This window comes from Penicillium oxalicum, chromosome I, assembly GCF_001723175.1.
Source record: "Penicillium oxalicum strain HP7-1 chromosome I, whole genome shotgun sequence".
Lineage (NCBI taxonomy): Eukaryota > Fungi > Ascomycota > Eurotiomycetes > Eurotiales > Aspergillaceae > Penicillium > Penicillium oxalicum.
In genome coordinates, this window is record NC_064650.1 from 3,823,049 (window position 1) to 3,843,806 (window position 20,758).

The following is a 20,758-nucleotide window of genomic DNA, read 5'->3' on the forward strand; positions in this document are numbered from 1 at the left end:
GAAGGATATGCAAAATATGTACTAGGCATAAAGGCCTAACGGATTGGCTCAAAAACCCTCCAAGTCGCACTGTCGATCTTCACAAGAGAAAAAAGGAAATTCAGCATCAAAGCCCATGCCGATTGTACAGAGAGAAAATCAGATGATCGAGTGCAAGACGATATGCGGAAATATTATGATCAAGATGAGGATGCCCTTTCAGATTGGCGAAAGATGTTTAAATGCCTTTGAGTCTTCGGTAGAGCTTCTTGTGTTCCTCCAAGAAGATGAAGGTAGCAATGGTGTGAGGCCCGAGACGAATAAAGCTGGGCACCCAGCCGCGGAACGTCCAGCCAAGGCCTTCCTTGCGGCAGATATCGCGTAACAAGCTCACGATGCTCTGTCCCCGGGACTCGGCCGCGGATGCGCTCATGATTCGAGTCTTGATCACGTCCACAGGGCTGCATACTGTGGTCGCAACGAATCCAGCTAGGAAGGATGCTGTAAAGTGGGTGCCCACATTGTCACTCATGCCCACTTTCTCGATGCAGAGGCGCTTGAAGATGTCGTACGAGGTCAATTGGGAGGCCGTCATGAGAATTGCGCGTGTGGAGTTAGGCCAGACTCCGCGGAAAAGAGAGGTGACACCTTCCGTCTTGATCATCTGGGTCAGGCCGTGGAAGGCGTGGCGGTAGTTTCGGCGCTGCGCAGGCGGGAGAGCGGCATCTGACTGCATTCGCACATTGAGCACATCGGCCGGGTTACCAACAAATCCGCCAATGAAACCCGATGTACAGGCGATGCCGAGCAAAGTGAGGAATCCGGGAGAGGTAGAAGATGAGTCTGCGGAGGGTTTGGCGACGCGTGATTTCAGCTCTTCATAGATACCGAATCTTGTGGTGGAGTATGTGATCTGACGCAAAAGGGCGGCGGAGAGCTACAGTCAGACAGGGAAGTGGTCGGTCAGCATGGAACAAAAGTCAAATTTGTAGTTGCACCGCAGTCTTCGGTCACTGCCATCGAAGAATACTACTCGACGAGGCTGCCCATTGCTTTGTCGTTGCGACGAGGGAGGTATACATACCCCATTGTACAGCCCAGTAAATCCATTATGGCGCAAGATATGCCCAAATGTGCCCACCATTGTCCGCGGCGCATCCGGTGCGCGTGTTTGTAATCGGACCTAGAGCGCGGCGGAGAAAGTCATGATTAGCAACCCACTCAAAAGGTGGGGGGAATGCACGACGCCGAGGTCCAATCCGACGCCATTCAGAAGATACCTTGACTACATTCCAAAAAAAATGTTAGCGCAAAAGAACTATGTTACACCAAAAAAAAAAAGATTTTCAAACAGTCCCTCTCGTCTGACTTACCTAGATCTAAAGGGTGCGTCACTGCGGCGGCGAAGCATGACGCGGAACCGCCAAACCAGAACGGATAGTGCACCTTTTTTGACTTGGATGACGCAGGCGTTGAGATAGGGGCGACCCTCGTGTGAGCGGCCGGAGCATCCAGCAGTTTGACGCTGTCTGCCATCTTGCAGGATAATCGAGACCGGTGGGACTCGAGAGGAGCGGAGAGTGTGTCGTAGAGGAAGGGGGGTTTGTAGACGAAAGAGATTAAGGTCCCTTTTTTCTTTGCTCTTTTTTTTGGGGCAATTATTTTCCAGTGGAGGCCGGCTTCTTGGCTGTTTGACGTAATTTTGGATCGCCATTACCAACGGGGCACAAATCAGGCCGCCGAACCGCCGTTCAGCCGCCTGGCCGGCAGCCAGCATGAACCAATCAGATTGAATATTGATGACCAGGATGACATTTCAACCAATCATCGTCTCGGCTTACCTTCCACTCGGTGGGTGCTGCAGCGTGTAAGGAACATACAGCTCGGCACTTTGGATTTGCAGGGCTTTACAGTTGTCGGAATTTGGCAACGCAACAAACTCCGGGCTATACTGCACGAGCATGAAATAGCGTTCGGCCTTTAGATTTGACCGCCGAATGTGACTCGGACTCATTCTAATATCCGTCCATCAAGAGTATTTCACTTTTGGACTGGATGATATATCTCTTGAATCGTATCTCAGGGCGAGAATTTTTCTCTTGGTTTGACAGATTTCTGAAAGTAAATTAGCTCGGCCTGTAAATTTCAGGCGGGTATCGTCGGTGGAACTGCGGGACTCGGAACACATTCGGACCTGTCTACTAGGCAATAAGGCATACACATACCCGGCGAGACTCTTCTATCGTGGATGGCGATCAGCGACACTAGTCTGAATTAAATGGTCGGCTGAGGAACTCTCGTTGCCTTTCAATAGGTGTCGAGTGGGCGCCAACGTGAGATTGATAACTCATGCATATACCACTACCGTCACTTGTGCAGCCGAAGTGACTAAAGTGATACCTCGGCAGGGGCCTATTTCGTCTCCTGACAATTGATCACCTAGATATTAGGCACTTAAAGACTACCCACTTAGGAGCCTTGTTCAGGATTACATGTCTCGCATCCAGAGCAGGTATATTGTGGCACATCTCTCTCGTCTAAATGAGGCTCGTTTGTGCAACTTCGAACCTTGCACACCATCCTCAGCGTCCTTGGCGACCACTGCAAATCTGGATAAATGTGGAAATCAAGCTGGCTGTATCGTGTTTTTGGGGATTGCACTTGAAACAACAGATCAGATTGGCAGGTACCTAATGCTCGACGAGAAAAGCTGCGCCTTGACAGTTGCTTTTTCTCGTATACATGGAATCCCAAAGACCTCGTATGATAGATTTAGTTCGGGAACTCTTTTCCCCGGCCCCGGGCTGCATGCGTTGACCGTCTCCGCAAAACAAAGTCCCTAGCAGACTTCAGCTCAGTCTCCACGCCAATTTGTGAATAAAATGCGATTAATAGTCACCGGCCGAGTGCTGCGAGCCAACGGTGCTCGTTGGAGTACCGCTGCCACTCGTCCTAGAATTACCATTCTTCAAACACCGGCGCTCCGTCAGTCGACACCCGCGATTTCTCGCAACTGGAGCTCAACACCATTCCTGAGCACAGCAGACCAAAGCTCTCATGCCCGCGACCCGAAGAGTGCCTCTCAAGCACGACCAAGCCTTCAAATCGAAGGTGACACGTACGAAACTGACCATTGGACAAATACGCCCGACACGATTCTTTCCCACGTAGGCCGACGCCTGTACCTTGATGAAAACCATCCTCTCGCCATCACTCGCAAACTCATCGAAAGTCAATTCCCGGCGCCAGTCTTTGGAAACTACTCCGAAAAGAATCCCGTCGTATCAACTGGGCTCAACTTCGATGTACTAGGCTTCCCTCCAGACCATCCGGGGCGCAGCCGCACCGACACGTACTACATCAATGACAAGACCGTCCTGCGCACGCATACGAGTGCGCACCAGCAGGCATACTACCAACGAATCGGCAAAAACGAGACGACCAAGCCCGAGGAGGTCGGCTACACCGTCATTGCCGACGTTTATCGACGAGATGCGATCGATCGGAGCCACTATCCCGTCTTTCACCAGATGGAGGCCGCCAGGCTGTGGAAGCGACCGGACCAGGATCCGCTGAGCGCGTCCAAGGAGACTGCCGCTAGGATTCTAGCTGATGTTGACCTGATTCCACGCCACAATGTCCCCGTCGAAGATCCAAACCCGACGATACATCCTCAGCGGAACCCCTTGCAAGCACAGCATCATAGCGAAGCCGAGGTCGAGGCGCTTGCAGCCCATTTGAAGCGATCACTGGAGCGCATGGTCATCAAGATTTTTACAGAGGGAGCCAAGGCAGCGGCCGCAAGCTCAGGTAGTAAAGTCGACGAGGAACCTCTCAAGGTGCGCTGGATCGAGGCGTACTTCCCTTTCACTAGCCCTGGATGGGAACTTGAAGTCTTTTGGCAAGGTGAATGGCTGGAAGTGCTCGGATGTGGTATCATCAAGCAGGAGCTTCTGATCAACTCGGGAGTGCCGAACAGAATTGGCTGGGCTTTTGGCCTGGGTCTCGAGCGCATCGCCATGCTTCTGTTCAACATTCCTGATATTCGTCTCTTCTGGTCTCAAGATGAGCGTTTCTTGTCCCAGTTCCGCGCAGGCCAGGTCTCTCGGTTCGAGCCTTTCTCCAAGCATCCAGCATGCTACAAGGACGTGGCCTTCTGGCTGCCCCCCGCTGCGGTTAAGAGTGGCAGCAGTGCGGCAGGCGGGGCAGTTCCGTTCCATGAGAACGATGTCATGGAGATTGTCCGTGGCATTGGCGGTGACCTGGTCGAAGACGTGCGATTGATCGACAACTTCACCCACCCAAAGACTGGTAGGGAGAGCATGTGCTACCGTATCAACTATCGCAGTCTGGAGCGGACATTGACCAATGAAGAAGCCAACGATATGCACGAGAGGGTGCGAGCTCAACTGGTGCAAGACTTTGGAGTTGAGTTGCGGTGATCAAAAACCTAGACATAGCACAGTCTTTGGATCATCAGCCTTGTCCACAGCCTTGGCTTAATATCCTTTTTGTTCACCTTTTGTACGATACCGGAATCTACTCTGCTTACTCCAATTATCAATCTCATTGCAAAAATTATTTTGTTCATGTATAAGAACCAGAGTGATGCTGGATGTTGCCACGCAACATGATCAGGCTTCGTTTGAATCCAGAAAAAGCAGCCTGTCCTCGTATGGTGCGCAGCGAGAAGGTTGTATTGTACAAGAGATGAGATGAGGTGGAGAGGAATCCATCCGAAGATGAGAGATGAAGATTCGCACGACGAGAATATAAATCCACCGACACGAGATAAACCAGACGCCTCCAGTCACATGCAACATAGGAATGGTGTATGATACAGATCCAAGAGACAAGCAAACATCAAGTAAAGGTCGAATTTTTTCCCGAGTCTTTAAAAAACAGCCGCAACCATGCGCGGATTCTTGTCGTGATCGTGAAGTAGGTGTGATATATGATACAGAGGAGAAAGGGGGGGGGGGGGGGGGGGGGGGGGGGCGAGCAGTCGGGATGGAAGGAGAGGCGTTGTGATATGAATAATAGGCGAAAGGGCAAATTAAGCGTTCTTGACAACGCCGACCTTGGCAGCCTGTACGGAGAGAGAAAAATCATATTAGTATCAAACGTGGCGCGAATTGGACACTTCACAGTGAAACTTACACGAACGACACGGCCGTTGAGCAGGAAACCCTTGCTCTGGGTATACATAACGTCACCGTCCTCCATGTTGGGCGAAGGGGCCATGAAGGTAGCCTCATGCAAGTTGGGGTCGAACTTTTGGGCCTTGCCCTCCACCTGCTCGCTTGGGTCGAAGCGCTCCAGGCCGTGCTTTTGGAGAGTGTTCATGAGTGTCTTCTCAGTCATCTTCAGACCATCGACCAGATCAAGCAAGTCCTTGTTCGCATCGCTGCGCTCAGCCTTGAGTGTCTCCGCAGGCACAGCCAGCAGTGCGCGGTCGAAGTTGTCAATGCTCTCAAGCAGGTCCTTGGCGAAGCGCTGGATGGCAAAGTTGCGGGCAGCATCCATGTCGCGCTTGGTGCGTTCTTGCAGGTTGCGGAAGTCGGCAACGGAGCGGAGGTATTTATCCTATTAGTTTGCATTTTAGTTTTTGAAAATGGTCCAAACACGAATGTTTGCGGTCAGGAGAGCTCATATTCATCACAACTTACCTTCAACTCGGTGACTTCCTTCTTCTTCTCCTCAAGCTCCTTACGGACAGGGTCCTCCTCGGTAGTCTCCGCGGATTCGCCCTCCTTTGTGGCCTCCTTCTTCTCTCCATTGTTCTCAGTGGAATAGAACCGACGGGCAGGCTGAGGGGCAAATGGCCTCATCGCAGATGGAAGCTGTGACTGCAAACGCGCCGTCCGTCGGAGAGCGAGCGGCGCCGCTGATGTGGAGGACGCTGAGGTCATGGCTGACCGAGCAGCAAGGGCTTGTCTGAGAATTGTTCGCTGGAACATTTTGTGAGATTTGAAAACAAACTGGGAAGAAGCTCAATGTGGAATGAAAAAAGATAAAACGTTGGATGAGAAGAAAACTGTTCTCCGTAAATTGGCGATGATAGCTGCGTGCCGGGAGAATTTCGTGGAATATCACCTGACCGCCCGAGCACGGGAAAACCGCCGATCCGAAGTACATTTTAGTTCCTCATTCTGTTTGAATCAGGCTTTAAGTCTTAATCCAAATCACAAAGGCAGCAAACAGCAGCAATCAGAATCTGCTCATGTGATTCTTATTTCAATATGTGAAGGCTTTCAAGTGTTGGCCTGGCGGAGCTTGAATAAGTTCACGACTGGGTTCAGCATGGGACCGAGTTACTCGGTCAGACGAAATCACCGTCGAAAACAGCGCCCAATGAAATATTTATGTGGATTTCGTCTGGCTCATATAATACCACATGGGATCAGGAATTATAATACCCTTTGTGTGTCGTGGTAAACTCAAGGTCAAGTCATGTTTCGATGCCATATCTGCGCTTGCGTCTTGATCTTCAAATTGCCAGTTGTGCGCACGAAGGGAGCCAATGAAAGAACCTCGTTACCAGCACCGACGGGCATGGCCTCATCAGCTATTCTCGCAGTCTTTACGTCGGTATTTTCAGCGCAGAAACCAGTGAGCGAAATTTCCTATGACAGATCAGCCGTCACCACCCGGCATCTCCATCCCTAAGATTGACTCTGACGATTGGCGGAAGTGTTTGTTGCAATCCAATGTACGGGAGATCGCTCTGGCCAATCACGGCCAGGCTTTAAGCCCCCCTGCCGCATAGCGTCGACACCTCAGGTCTCCTGCCAGGCACCAGCTAGCAGCTGCCTAGTCTAGCTGCAATAGTATGGGCCGCTTGAATTACCAAGCTGATCGAGGCCAAGTATAAAAAAAGATGGTCGAACTAGGTGGTTGTAAGACATTTAGATCAATCTTCATTTTATCTTCATCTGCATACACTCGTCGGAATATACTTGCTCAAAAGCATTGGTTTAATTCGCGATCAAGAACAACATGACCAAGCGCAGTATCAACATCGATTCCACGGCAGAGCGCCGAGTCAAACCCATCTTGACTGATCAGAGGCCATTCAAAGTCACAAATGTGAACGATGGTGAAACGATCCACCAGACATGTCTGCTCATTCATGGCGAATGCCAATTGTTCGACTCTGACGACGAAACACAATACGTATCGGTCTCATCTTCCAATGTGCTGATCAAGTCTGTTACGACACAACATTGGCCGTTGGATGCGGGCAAGTGGAGTGCGCTTGTCATACTTTCATCGGGAAAAAACCGGCTTGTCTTCAGTCTCTACCGTGGACAAGAAGTCTGTGGCTTGATAGAGATCAGCGTCAACTATGTTCCACTCCTGCAGTTACCACCTCTGCATCTGGCAATTCTCGTGGCAAAAGATTCACCTCTGCTGATTGATTGCCCGCCTGCCAAGTATGGAATCATATCCAGTGCCCACAGTGGCATAGATGCAGCGATTGCAAAGTTCCGCATGTCAGCATACATGTGGCAGGCTTTCACGGCTGAAGACTTTCGACAAAAGCAGCTGGGGCGACGCTCGTTCCGACTGGAAGAGGAATGGAGTTGGAACAGCGCGTCGCAAAATGCCCATCAAAGTATCCCAGGGAGTCCTTCCCAGATGGGTCCTGTGGCAAAGGTTCATATTATACGCTCCGACAAGACTGTTGCTCAGCTCCGTGATGCAAACGTCGCTCAGCAGAACCCTGGAGGCAGGGACCGTGATGCTTTGCACAAATACTTTGAACAGGCATTAAGGGATTCGGGCGCACCGTTTGATTCGGCCAGTCAACCAGTTGTGGCCGGTCTGATTTTGGACTCCCATTACTCGACCGAGCAGTCTCTGATCACAGCACACGCGGCCTTGGGCTGCCACAAGCCAAAAGGCATCTCCCTGGGGGTTTTTGGAAGTCATCTCACATACTCGTGGCCTCGCTTTCTCGAGGAAGTACCCTCATGTCTGATCGATCTGACTCCTCCCGGTGAGACAGTGGGGGATGACAACGGCGAATGTGACACGATGCGCGGAGCATGCTTCGTCGGTCAAGGCGCATTCTTGCATGAGGTGGGCCATGCATTTGGTGCAAGCCACACGACGGGAATTATGGCGCGGGGGTATAGCAAGAGCTGGGGAATGAACTTTGTGCAGCATGCACAGAACCGCACTTTGAGAAACACTTCCAAATGGGACCTGCAAGACGCCCTCAAATTCAAGATAATGCCTCACTTTGCTCTCCCAGGGGATGCGCTCATCACAAAGGAATTCCGGGAAGCCCAGATTCGAATTGAGACAATTGTGGAAAAGAAGAACCCCAGTGGCCTTGAAGATACACGTGAAGGTTTAAGGGTCTCTTGTTCCGCGGGTCTGGCGCGATTAGAGATTGCAAGTGAATCTCCCGACGACGATTTTGTACATCAGTTTGATAACCAGTCTGACCACACTGAGTTTCAAATCTCTAATATCCGCAGCAAATATGACCAGCGTTATCCCTTGAGGATCGTCGCACTTGGCAAGAACGGCAAGCGTCGGGAGGTTCCAAACGTCTGGGTGATGCTCACAGATCTTCCCTTTGTGACCATCCCTGGAAGTGACCTGGTTCTCCGAAAAGAATCAGTTCGTTCTCAAGAACTGCACGACTCAAAGCTCGATGACACTGAGGTTTGCAGGTGGGCTTTGCTTCTTCAAAAACGTGGCAAAAATGGTCAACTGCACCGTGCGACGTCGATTGACCTCCGAGTTGGCTGCACCATGGATGGAGCGGTTGTTTATTATTCTGATGGCAAGCATGCCAACTGTGGTCCAGCACTTAACCAAAATGGCGATCCCCATCGCTTCGGCGGGCATGCGTCACAAGACCACACCATCCCTGCTGGCGAGCACATCGCCGAGGTCAAAATCTGCAAGCGTGAAGATGGATGGGGAAACCTGTCGGGAATTCGCATGACTCTGAGCAATGGAGATTCTTGGGGGTACCTCAACCACACCCCCTATGAATATGATCCGGAGGAGGAAGAGGCAGAGAATGACAGCAAACAGGAAGAGGGAGTTGAAATTGTCACTTTGAAACCCCAGGATGGGGACATTATTGTTGGGTTCTATGGGACAAGTGAAAAACGTTGTGGATTCACCCACCAATTTGGTATTTTAACCGCCCCAAAGGATGTTGACCTCCCAGAACAGGTGTATGACATGGCAGAGTTGAAAAATGATGGATGACTGAATTCCTGGCAAGCCGTGGTCGCTCGTTCCGGGTTGGAGATACCATTGAATTACTGTGTCTATGCAGGACAAACTGTCGCTGCCTTTGTTTCGTTTCTGTCATTTTCACTATCAGCTTGACTTGAAGCCATCCTTGTATTCTCGAAGGCGCAACTTGGCACGTTATGATCTACTCTTTTTTTTGCATTCAAATAGATTCAGCGTATAAGATTCCTTGGTCTAACTCTGCTCGGCTCAATGCTGCTCTACAACGTCTGACAAGCTCCACCATCGGGAAGCACTTTTGATCGGCCGTCGATGTTCCCGGTTGCATCACCCTCAAGGTTCAGCTCTGGTACGAGACGGTTCAGTCTCCATTTCTACGAATATGTGGATCAGTGTCAAATTTCCATGAGACGATGATCTGAACCGTCAAAAGATCTGCTGGAACAGAATTTAGGGTCCCCCGTATTCAGACCCACCTTTTTTAGACAGCGTGAACGTGGCGTGGCAGTCAACACGTACTGCTCAAATTGAAACACACCTCGTGTGGATTTGGGAGGTGCACGCATTCTAGATACCACTCGGTTCGATCCATTCATTCCCTTTTTTTCCATATTTTATGAAGCCTGTGGTCCAAGGAACTGTGGGTGTGAATTGGTGTCCAACTCATGAGATGTCACTTCTGAGTCGCTGTTGCATTCTCAAGTCACTCTATAGGGGAAGCTGTCAGATTTTGTGCTGACAGGAGTCAAGGTGGGCAGTCGGATTCTATCGTCCACGGGAGACAAAAGAAACAGGATGCTAGTTGAGCCAGAATCCAGGTCCCAATATGCCCCCATCGCTGTGGATAGTGCCCTTTTGCCAAGATAAGATAATCATTGAAGCTGGATCAAGTGGACCAGATTGTGGTTCCGTCCCGTTCAAGCACTCTCCGCCATCCCATCGCAGGTTTAAACCGGTGCTCTGAAACGTCACGGCTCGGCCTCCACATTTTCTTTCCATTTTCTCTTTATTCTTGTCCCCCCTTCCATGGTTCTTATTGACCAACAGGGACGCAAGATGTTGCAACGCAACTGTGCACGGGGCACAAGGACTCGGCAAAAGGAAGATTACTTATTTGCCGAGATACATCAAGATGTGCACCTTACCAATTCACCCGTGGCGATCGCCAACGGTCTCCTACACATGGGCCTTTTGCCTAAAACAATCGATCGGCAGGTCTCTTCTCCAGTGGAGTCAACAACCCTTCACATGGCCCGAACTGGAGCTGGATTGAGGGCCCTTCTTCGTTTCAGCCCAAGACATTCTGAAGACGGGATTGTTTACCGTATCAACTATCTAGTGCCTGGGCTAGTTCAGAGGCGTCGCGGCGCGTGCGGCAAAAGTGTTTACAGTCGGCAGTCTGCGGTCGGTACTCTGCACTCTGCAGAACTGTGTTGTCAATCAATTCAGAACAAGATTTATTGGGACTCGAGAGGAACTTGCTGCATCATTTGGCTTTTGATCCGGAGAATAACCTAAAATGGAAATGTCTTGAGAAGTTTGCTCTGTGACTCCTTGACATTTGACCCACACCATATGGTTACTGATACTTGGGGTATTCTTGGTGGAATTTCACGGTGATGGTGATAGTGAGAGCTACTTAAAGCATCCAGGGGCGCATTGTTCACAGGGGCAGGTTCTGAGCAGATATCGAGTGATACTCCCGTTTCGCCTTCAGTCAATCATTCTATTTGTCAGGGCTTCTTTCTGAGCCTACGATACCTCACTTTTCTCATCATGAAGATTTTTACTGCTCCTCATGCCCTGGCGCTGTCTTTGGCAGCTAGCCAGGGTTTCGCAGCCATGACCCAGGGCGTCTCTGAGAACGTCTACAACCGGTTGGTTGAAATGGCCACCATCTCACAGGCTGCGTACGCCAACTTGTGCAAAATTCCTTCCACCATCACCACAGTAGGCAAGATTTACAACGCCCAGACCGACATCAATGGATGGGTTCTCCGTGACGACTCACGCAAGGAAATCATCACCGTCTTCCGTGGCACGGGCAGCAATGTGAATCTGCAGCTGGACACCAATTATACCCCGGCTGCTTTTGCGACCAACCCCCTGTGCAAGGGCTGCTTTGTGCATGGCGGATACTACAAGGGCTGGCTTTCTGTCAAGGACCAGGTCGAGTCACTGGTTCATCAGCAAGCTAGCCAGCACCAGGACTATGCATTGACAGTCACAGGCCACAGGTAAGAGACCCACGCACCTCGCTCATCTCTGGACCCTGACTTTTCCAACATCATATCCTCTATTTTCTTTTTCTTCTTCTTTTTGACAAGACTATGACTTTTTTTCTTCATGTCTCTGACAAGTGATCACTCCACTCTAGTCTCGGTGCTTCCATGGCCGCCATCACCGCCGCCCAGCTGGCCGCCACCTACAGCAACGTCAATCTGTACACGTTTGGTGAACCTCGAACCGGCAATCAAGCCTTTGCATCCTACATGAACGATCACTTCCACGCCAGCAGCCCTGCAACCACTCGCTACTTCCGCACCACCCACACAAATGATGGAATCCCGAACCTGCCCCCCACCTCTCAGGGATACGTCTCGTCCGGCATTGAGTACTGGAGCGTGGAGCCGCACAATGCACACAACGTCTTTGTCTGCACCGGCAACCAGAACCAGTGCTGCGAGGCCCAGGGTGGACAGGGAGTGAATGCCGCGCACGTCACTTACTTTGGCATGTCGAGTGGTGCTTGTAGCTGGTAACGGATTTGAGAGTTGACTCGGAGAGCCCCTCGGACAGAGGGCTCTCGCCCCCCATTCACGTTCACGAGCATGATCTAGAAGAAGCAAGACATGGACTATTGCCTCACTTGATTAAGGGAAATTTGTGTGCCCTCAGAAAGGTCGTGCGTCTATAGCTCCTAGTCCCACAATGAGCTTCAATCTTGAGTCCAACTGGAAATGGGGCGCAGAGAATGAGCCGCGCCGACCCCCCGTTTACAACTATAAGTTTAATTTCGAATCAATGTGGAAGGAAAAAGCCAGAGCTTGCCTGTAGCCGGGGCATTTTGATGTGCGAGGTCTCAAAAAAGAGACACGAAAGTAGAAGAACGCTGGGTATGCTTCCAACAGTCCCTGCGTACACATGAATCAACTGTTGGACTCCTTGTTTGACAGTGTCTCCTCCCGTTCTCGGTGGACGGCGGGAGTGATTGAACTTCAGCTGGAAATCCAAAGCTGACAGCAAGACAACTCATGGAGCCAGGCGTTTCCCAGCCCTGAGATAGAGATCTCAACTGCCCTCTTGTCTCGAGGTCACTGATCCGATCTGCAGGACCAGGCTTGATGCCCATGTTCGAGCACTCTAGTCGTCACTCATTCCGCGAGGCTGCTCATCTATGACAAAGAGTGACCCGAACGTCGGTCTGAGGTGGCTTTGTCGCTTGCCAAGCCTCGCACACAAATCGCTTCGTGTCATTTCTCATGCTTCAGACATCTCCATTACACAGGTGAGTGCGACGAAAGGGTTTCAGAAGTATCAAATAATCAGAGGCTTATTGGACCACAATGAAGCGATAATGTACTCTATTACATATGCCATGGCGGTTTCCAAACTACGCCGTCTCTCGTGATTCTTAACGAGCCGTATAACACAAGTGTATAATGGTCAAGAGATGACTTTCTCGGCACTGCGCAAAGGGGGCGGAGCCTGGTCCCGGAGTTCAGGTGGTGGAGGTCACGGCAGCGGGTCCGGTGGCCCACGGTCAGTCAGAGGGAGACTCTCAGGCTGGAAGCCGGACAAACTGGATCACAACGGTCCAGCGCGATGGTAGAGTTCTACCGAGGGGGAGCGACAAGTGGAAAATTAGAGTTCCCATGTGTGCATGAGATGTGCTTTCCGTCGTGAGGATTACTGGCTCATGTGTGCCTGAAATCGGCTCTCCCACCATCGAATGATCAAGTCAGAAACAAACATCCCGAATGCGTCGGCAGCTGGTCGGGGGGTGTGGCTGACGTGCGACGTGGAAAAGAAGATGTGGCGCAGATGTGGCGTCCGCAGGAATTGTCCGCGGCTGTCCGAATCACCTGACCCTCACCATGCCGGCTGTGAAAAGTCACGGGGCTGGGCCAAGCAAACGAAAGCACCTCCACCGGGAAGACGACTCCATTACTTGAGTCGCTCCGGAGAGGGTCATCCTGCGAATGGTGGCATGGGGGAATTTGCAAAGTGGATCGTGAGGCAGTACCTCTTGGATGCCGAGTCGTGCAACAAAATGATGGTGTAGACTGGAAACTGGAGACTGGAAAGTCTGCACTCTGCACTGCCCGACTCCCAAGACGACTCCGGCGAACGTCACTCGCTGCGCCTCCAACAAAGCGGCGATGAGCCCGGATCGTCCTCCTCCAGCCCGGAGGGCTTAAATATCTGCATGCGGTCAGGTCGTGATTGGAAATTTCTGGAAATCACTCTAATCAACTTTAAATAACATCGCACTCCCATCTGCTCCTTTTCATCTCTCCCCCCGTGTCCCCCTCAAAAAGAAAAAACGAAGCAGCAAGCATATCATCTGTCATCAGACTCGTGACCCTGTGCTGTTTTTCAGTGGTTGACCGCAAAAGACTCCCCGAGTCCAGACTCCAAACGGTCCGCCCAAGTAAGCCGATCAGTGGCCCAGTTGCTCCGCCTTCTCATCCGGTGGCAACCTCTTGAATTTTAACGACTCCCCTTTTATCAATCGCCTTATCTCCTGGCCTTCGCCATCGTGTGGATTCCGATTCAACTCCATCACCCCTCAACCGACACCACTTGACTCTATAAATTACCATCGACGACTGTCAAACATTCTACAAAAACCACCCCTTTTGCTCTGCTCCAGACAAAATTACATTTCACATCATGGCGGAATCAATGTCACCACCTCGTTCATTGCCTTCGTCTCCGGCCGCTGCGCCGGCCCGATCGCGCTCGCGGCCCTCGCTGTCCATTGATCTCACCAGCATTCCTCCCCTGTCCCAACCGACGCCGCCGTCCAACACTCTCATCATCACCGAGCTGAACGACCTGGTTCTTTTCCAGCCGTCCTCTCTGGAATCTATCCGCAACCAAATCACCGTCATCGCTCGATTGAACTCCTTCTCCCCGCTCCCCTCATTCCGCCGCATCATCTGCTCCTTCCACTCTGACCAAGATGCCATTGCTGTCCGGAAGACGCTCGAGAACACTCGTCTGTTGAACCGCAATGTGCGTCCTCGGGTCTATTTCGGTGAACCCACCCCCATCCTGAGCCAGGAGGACACCCGGCGCAAGCAGTTGCTGGAAGCGCCTCAATTGGACAAGCTCTTCTTCATCTCGCCGCCCCCAAGCCCCCCGCACGGATGGCAGATGCGCAATGAAGATCCTCCCAACAAGGAGGTCCACGCCAGTGATCTGGCGACTGCCCTGGCCAAGCTCAAGACCGACCACTCGGAGCCGATGAACGTGGATCCCGCCACCCCGGTCTCCATCAGTTCCGACCAGCGCACGAGTAGCTTCCCCATGGCGGGGCCACAATCGCGCAGTCGCAGCAGTACCATCATCTTCCATCCCGAAGACCACGGACACAGCCCCAATCTTCCAGCCGTGACGGTGGAAGACACCAGCTTACCTGTGGATGAGGATGTCGACATGGACCTGGATGAGCAGCTGAGTCCGGTGGAGATGTCGGTTCACAAAATGCCTCCCAAGACGGCCCGGCCGCCGGTGGAGTTGATGCATTAAAAGGCTCAATTGCGACCAGGGGAAATGTCTTACCTTTCTTTTTCTTCTCTTTTAATTGTCCGCTTTTTGTTTCATATGGGTTGACTTGGTCTATATTTCCACCCTGTGGTTTCTTTTTTTAGCGATGGGGTTGGTGCTTACAGACTGGCTTTTCCTCATTCTGGGTCTTGCATATGAAAGGACTTGGGCGTTGGGAGGTTTGGGTTTGATAGTTTTATAATTGGGACAGCATTCTCATAGTGGAGTCATGGGAATTTATACTTTTTCGATATTTCTTTTATTTTTTATTTTTTTAAACTGTTCAAATCAGTCATCAATGGTCTGCATGTTGAGGTCAAATCGAATACATCCAATACATCCAATCAAATACTCAAACACGGTATTCACACAGTATTCCCATAATAATTTGACAGATTTTGACAAAACCAGTACAGCCATCTCCGCCACAACGTATCTTCGGAATCCCTGTTCATACATCATTCCATCCATCAATGGTACACGGCACACTGTTACCCAAACATGTAGCTCGACGTCCAACGATCTCGTCAAAGGGACCATCAATCAGTGACTCCTCATCGCGGCTGGATACATACAAGGAAGAGTAAAAGTCAGCTCCATCCTGGCCAGAATGCTCAACCCAGAAGACGCTCCTTCTCGCACCTTGAGACACCCATTGCTTACCATTACCTGCTTCTCCTCCTGTTCCTCCTCCTCCTCCTGCTGCTGCTGCTGCTGCCCGTGTAGCTGCACAAGTCCGACATGAACAAGCCAGCTTCTCGCCCCGACCTCCCTCCAACTGCAACGACTCCCACCCCATCATCAACTCCTTCACCTCCCTCGAAAGCTGCTGCTTCTCCTTCTCCTTCTGCGTCTGGACCTGAACCTGGACCATCGACCGAAACTCTCCCGTCTTCCTACCGGCCCTCTTCCAAGCCAACCAAGCCTGCCGATCCGCCTCGAGATCCCCATCCAGCGTCACGGTGCCCACTTGCAGAATGACGAGTTCCAACGCATTCGCCACCTCACGCGCCGTACGAGATCCCCCCATCCCCATCTCAACGTTTTCCCGCAGTCGCCGTTCCAAGTTCCGACAGTACTCCAGGATACGAGTCAATCGGGGCACAAAGCAGGGACTTTGTCGCTCACGCCGGTGCTCCAGGAACAAACTGGTCATGCTTTTGATATTAGCGAGGAGATGGCGACGGGCAATATGTTCTGCGGGGGCGGAGGAGCCTTTGACTGCGTTGATGAGATAGTTCATGTCGCCCGGGTAAGTGGTTCGTTTGCTGATTTGATGGGCAAATTTGATGTGGAGGCCGTGATTGTCGCGAGAGCGGAGGAGTTCGATGATAGTGCGTAGGTCATTCTGGAAGGAGGTGCGTTCGGCAGCGAAGATGCTGGGCCAGATGGGAGTTGCAGTGGATGTTGAGGCTGAGGAGCGAGGCGGGTGCGAGGAAGATGGTTTTTCGGGTCGTGAGGGTTTGGTCGTGGTGTTTGTACGGGAGGATAATGGGGTTAGAGTAGGAGAGTCCATGTTCCATGTTGGGGTGAATAGGGTCGAGGGGGGGCCTGTTTTTTTTATCTGTACATGTGTTTTTTTTTGAGGCTTGGATAGAGTAGGAGGTAGGCGTAGGCCCGGGGTATCCAATATGGATGTGGATGTGAATGTGAATGTGGATATTGGGTAGTAAATGTGTGATCGTGGACGTGGAAAAGTAATGGATGTGACAGTCTGAAGGAGAGAGGTCTGTCAAGGTGCCAGAATGAAAGTGATTTTGTCAAGATGGCAATGTTTGATATAAACGTAAACATATGTAAATATTTCAAACGTCACATCAAATAGCCAGCCAGGGCAGTCAGACTGGATGACGGGACCATTAGGTGACAACGACAAATAAAGTGGTCAAGACAGGGAGGATCTTTCATTTTCTGTCCCACAATTGGCATTTTTCAGAGGTGTAAGGGAACAATCTTCTTTCTTCAAGGTTCGATCTTTTCCAATTTTCAAATCATCACTTGGGTTGTTGAATGATATATTTGATATTGAGACGTGGACGGGATGCAAGATCTCCTCCAACAAAGACGGGATGATGTTTAAATCCATTCTTTGTGGATGAGACTACCTAGTCGATTTGTAAAGGGGGTCGTCATGGATGATGAGCGGACGGGATGCCCGAGTTTCGCATCTAAAAAGGCGAGACGGTCTTGATGCATCATATAAATGACGGCAAAGAGTCCGATTAAATGCATGCGGGGGACTGGAGGGCCAGAGTTAGTGTCTCGACCACTCTAGGAGCATCAGGTTGCTTGATGGCTCTAATGGGAGGACGGGATCCGATATAGTTTGATATGGGCTTGCAGAACCTCTATACGGACTGTAGTACTAATACCGAGCGTACTTCTAGTGGGCACCAAAGTTAGCTTGGGTTACAGGAACATGGAAGGTTTTCTCCTTTGAACGGGTCACTTTGTTCCACGATATCCTCAGTCCACCTTTATTGTTGAAGACTGAGACTTTGTTCACTCTTGATTCATATGGTGTTGTAATAAACATTGTTTAGCATCTGCATGTCAGATGATATGGAAGCCTACCTCATGCAGTGCCCGGGTCATTACCACGGCAGCAGTCTTAGTACTACCTACCTAAGATATGGGCCTCTTGACTCGGCAGACTGCATTAGATATTGGGAGTGATTAAGCGACTCTGATAGGTAGAGGGTTGATTTCCGCTTGAAAAAGCCTTTGAAACGGTCCTTCAGGTAGATATGTATGATAGTATTCATGCTCAGGTTCCCATCCCCACCTGTTGATGTCTCAGGATTGTCCATTAGATCACAAGTGTAGTACTACATAGATCAAATTTTAGTTAGCACATGGGACTGGCGTGGTAATGTGGCTTCACCGTCGGCTTTTCTGTGGCTGTGGCTATAGTGGATGGGGGGAGGGCAAAGCAAATGCAGAGACAGATGGACCTTTTTCATCGGAATCGCCGTGTCGGGCTCTGATCAGTAAAGGACCAGGGGGTAAAAAGCTACTCATCCATGAGGAGGAGGTACCATCACCGACACGGGCTTACTAGCCACACGGCTGACCCTGCATCGAGCTGGGAACGTAATACTGTAGATCGGCCAGCGTCATTCCCCGGGCGGACTTGTCAAGGCGACTCTCAAAAAGACAGAACAGAAAAAAAAAAGGACGTGAGTAGGTGATGCTCGCTCGATTAGACCCGATTCGAGGAGAACCCCTTTTACCAGCACTTAGTCCTACTCCTACTACGGTACTACAGTACTAGTAGCAGTAGCAGTAGTACATCATACCGTTGGTACGTATGTAGTACCTACAGTGACTGAGTCCTACCAGCACGTTGCCAGGTCACCTCGTAGTACATGCAGATAGGCCCGACCCGGAGGAGGCTTGAGTTTAGTGTCATGCAACCCGAGGATTTGTTTTGCTAGTTTGTGGGCTGCCTCGTGATCCCTGATCCGCCCACCCGCTTTTCAACTCTCGTCATTGCAACTCTCTCTCTTCCCCCCCCCTCTCTCATTCACCTCTACCAAACAGACTCTCTAGCATCATGACATCACCCACTATGCAGACCTCGGCGGGGGCCTAACAACACAGTTCCTAGAATTCCACCGTCACTGACTGGACGTACCTGAACCCCATCAGCCCTACCCGACAGGTTCATAGTCTGATCGCATCACCAATAAACCGTCATTGAGGGATCGTCCGGGTGGACCGCATGACGCTCCTTGGCGCCACTTGCCTTTGGTCGCTCCAGGCAGCCAAGAAAAAACAAGACGGCATAGTTACGGCCGGGGTAAGGCTTAATTGTGATTTGGTCAAATTATCCAACGCATGCACTGCAGGCAGTACGTGTTGTCGGGGCTGACCCTCCAGGACATCCACTTTTGTTCACCGTCACAGTTGACGAGGATCCAATCAGACCCAGTCGATACTCTTTCGCTCTCTTGACCTCTCTCTCTCTCTCGTAGCCTGTTGTCTCAAGCACCGAGCCGGGCCTCTAGTGCATTAGGCTACCTCATTTCGCGGCTCGCCTATAGCAACCCTCGTAAACCCCTCAGCTCTCTGGCTCTATCGGGACCCCTGTACATTCCTTCTATTTAACTCTGAGACCGACTCACTCTTACATGGGTCATACCCAGACTTGACTCCTTATTCCACTCTGATTATCTCTCCAATTCCCTCTCTCTTCATTTGACATATTCAAACACGTGGATATATACACCGAAAAAAACAATGTTCGACACTCTCAAGAACTGGTTCTCCCCTGCCCAGGAGACTGAAAACAAATGGGATGCGCGCAATGTTGAATTGCAGCAGCCTAACAGCCCATCGGGTCCCAACATGAGCAGCGAGGCCGTGACTCAACAACCGGTATGCAATCCACACATCCTTTCTCAACTCGAAGCCGATACCCCTCGAAGTGATCAATCTGGACTAACAACACGATGCTCTTCTCTGTTCGTACAGGGCGGCCCGGAACAGATGAATGTTCACATGCGTGGTGGTGGTGAGGGCGAAGACGTCTGCTGCGGAGTGTAAGTGCCTCAACTATGCGAACAGGACCAGGGCTTGCAGTTCTGAGAACTCCCCCCCACCCGAAATCATATGTGCCCTCGCTGACGGGTTCGATTTACCTTGAATTAGCTGTGCTGGTCTCTGCTGCTTTGAATGCTGTGAATGCTGCTGCTAAACGGGGAGGTCTCGACGGCTTTTTTCTTTTCTTTACATGTGACCCGAAAGTACTATCCTCTCGACCCTTCAGCCATGATCGAATGCCCTTTTATCTCCAAAAGTCTTTGATTTTTTTTCCCCTTTTTCCCCCTCCAAATTTGCACATACATTTTGAATCGGAAGCGTGGGTACATATAGCAAGCGATATTTGTTTCTTAAAGCAATAGCACAGATACCTATGGAAAGAGTGCATGTGCCGTCTCCACCATGATCAATTGCCTTGATCTACTCTCTACTTACGATCTAGTATGATCATGAAATAATATGGTAATTATTCCGCAGCAACATGCCCGTACCTGCATCTGCACCGGATCCTCATTTCCACCCGCAACCAGTAGTATCAACTTTCGCGGACCGACACGAACACCTACCTCTTTTCCCTCGATATTCCATCATTCCCCAACAGTGCTGGATCCAGCTTATATAAAGTGATACTTGAACTCAAGCTCGATACAGTAACCCATCATAACTGCACCGATGAGGTAGTAGGTCAGGTGACTTTTATACCCATATTTCCATTTTGATCGGATCCAGCGGGCAGTCTCGTTAGACTGATTGAATCAGTGTATACTGTAGTACCTGGAATATATATGAGTGGTACTATCCATGCAAAACCACCCGTGACGGCTGGAGATCCATCGTTGGCAGGAGCTTCCGACTTTGCAGTAGTAAGTGATAGGGATAGACGGTGAAAAGAAGCACAGATTACCTAGTTTCTTTGATTTGAATATATACCCATGGAAGGCTGAATAGTTGGATGAACACTGTAAAACCCCTTCCCACTACCTCATCTGTAGAAAGGTACTGGTAGGTACATGTAGCATTAATGGCTCCATAAAGGTTTGGAGCGTGATGGACTCCAACGGCCACCGACCACTGTCACCGTCCCACCTCAGCAGAGCGGATATCCATATACTTCTATCCACAAAATATTAGGTTCGCCGATTCCAGCCGCTAGATAAACCGTAGGTATGTAGACCATCTTATTCAATAGGCACCAGTAGGTAGGTATGTAGATTGAGTTTGCTATTCTCATATC

At 50.6% G+C, this 20,758-nt stretch overlaps 8 protein-coding genes across 8 annotated transcripts; 5 read left to right on the forward strand and 3 right to left on the reverse strand.

Moving 5' to 3' along the window:
* Positions 1-217: 217 nt before the first annotated feature.
* On the reverse strand, positions 218-1,515 carry POX_a01255 (Mitochondrial dicarboxylate transporter; the record flags this gene model as incomplete). Its single annotated transcript, XM_050110185.1, has 4 exons — positions 218-916; positions 1,064-1,162; positions 1,260-1,264; positions 1,353-1,515. 4 exons carry the CDS (start codon positions 1,513-1,515, stop codon positions 218-220), a joined length of 966 nt encoding a protein of 321 aa, XP_049973953.1.
* A 1,346-nt stretch (positions 1,516-2,861) lies between these two features.
* On the forward strand, positions 2,862-4,421 carry POX_a01256 (Phenylalanine--tRNA ligase; the record flags this gene model as incomplete). The annotated part of the gene is made up of 1 exon (XM_050110186.1): positions 2,862-4,421. The coding sequence occupies one exon, from the start codon at positions 2,862-2,864 to the stop codon at positions 4,419-4,421; it is 1,560 nt and encodes a 519-aa protein (XP_049973954.1).
* Positions 4,422-5,035: 614 nt separating this feature from the next.
* Positions 5,036-5,939, reverse strand: POX_a01257 (GrpE protein; the record flags this gene model as incomplete). The annotated part of the gene is made up of 3 exons (XM_050110187.1): positions 5,036-5,068; positions 5,140-5,565; positions 5,649-5,939. 3 exons carry the CDS (start codon positions 5,937-5,939, stop codon positions 5,036-5,038), a joined length of 750 nt encoding a protein of 249 aa, XP_049973955.1.
* A 1,039-nt stretch (positions 5,940-6,978) lies between these two features.
* On the forward strand, positions 6,979-9,216 carry POX_a01258 (uncharacterized protein; the record flags this gene model as incomplete). Its single annotated transcript, XM_050110188.1, has 1 exon — positions 6,979-9,216. The coding sequence occupies one exon, from the start codon at positions 6,979-6,981 to the stop codon at positions 9,214-9,216; it is 2,238 nt and encodes a 745-aa protein (XP_049973956.1).
* A 1,764-nt stretch (positions 9,217-10,980) lies between these two features.
* On the forward strand, positions 10,981-11,966 carry POX_a01259 (putative feruloyl esterase A; the record flags this gene model as incomplete). The annotated part of the gene is made up of 2 exons (XM_050110189.1): positions 10,981-11,441; positions 11,582-11,966. The coding sequence occupies 2 exons, from the start codon at positions 10,981-10,983 to the stop codon at positions 11,964-11,966; spliced, it is 846 nt and encodes a 281-aa protein (XP_049973957.1).
* Positions 11,967-14,100: 2,134 nt separating this feature from the next.
* On the forward strand, positions 14,101-14,961 carry POX_a01260 (uncharacterized protein; the record flags this gene model as incomplete). The annotated part of the gene is made up of 1 exon (XM_050110190.1): positions 14,101-14,961. One exon carries the CDS (start codon positions 14,101-14,103, stop codon positions 14,959-14,961), a length of 861 nt encoding a protein of 286 aa, XP_049973958.1.
* Positions 14,962-15,430: 469 nt separating this feature from the next.
* Positions 15,431-16,495, reverse strand: POX_a01261 (uncharacterized protein; the record flags this gene model as incomplete). Its single annotated transcript, XM_050110191.1, has 3 exons — positions 15,431-15,580; positions 15,643-15,705; positions 15,794-16,495. 3 exons carry the CDS (start codon positions 16,493-16,495, stop codon positions 15,431-15,433), a joined length of 915 nt encoding a protein of 304 aa, XP_049973959.1.
* A 2,726-nt stretch (positions 16,496-19,221) lies between these two features.
* Positions 19,222-19,527, forward strand: POX_a01262 (uncharacterized protein; the record flags this gene model as incomplete). The annotated part of the gene is made up of 2 exons (XM_050110192.1): positions 19,222-19,359; positions 19,456-19,527. 2 exons carry the CDS (start codon positions 19,222-19,224, stop codon positions 19,525-19,527), a joined length of 210 nt encoding a protein of 69 aa, XP_049973960.1.
* Positions 19,528-20,758: the final 1,231 nt, after the last annotated feature.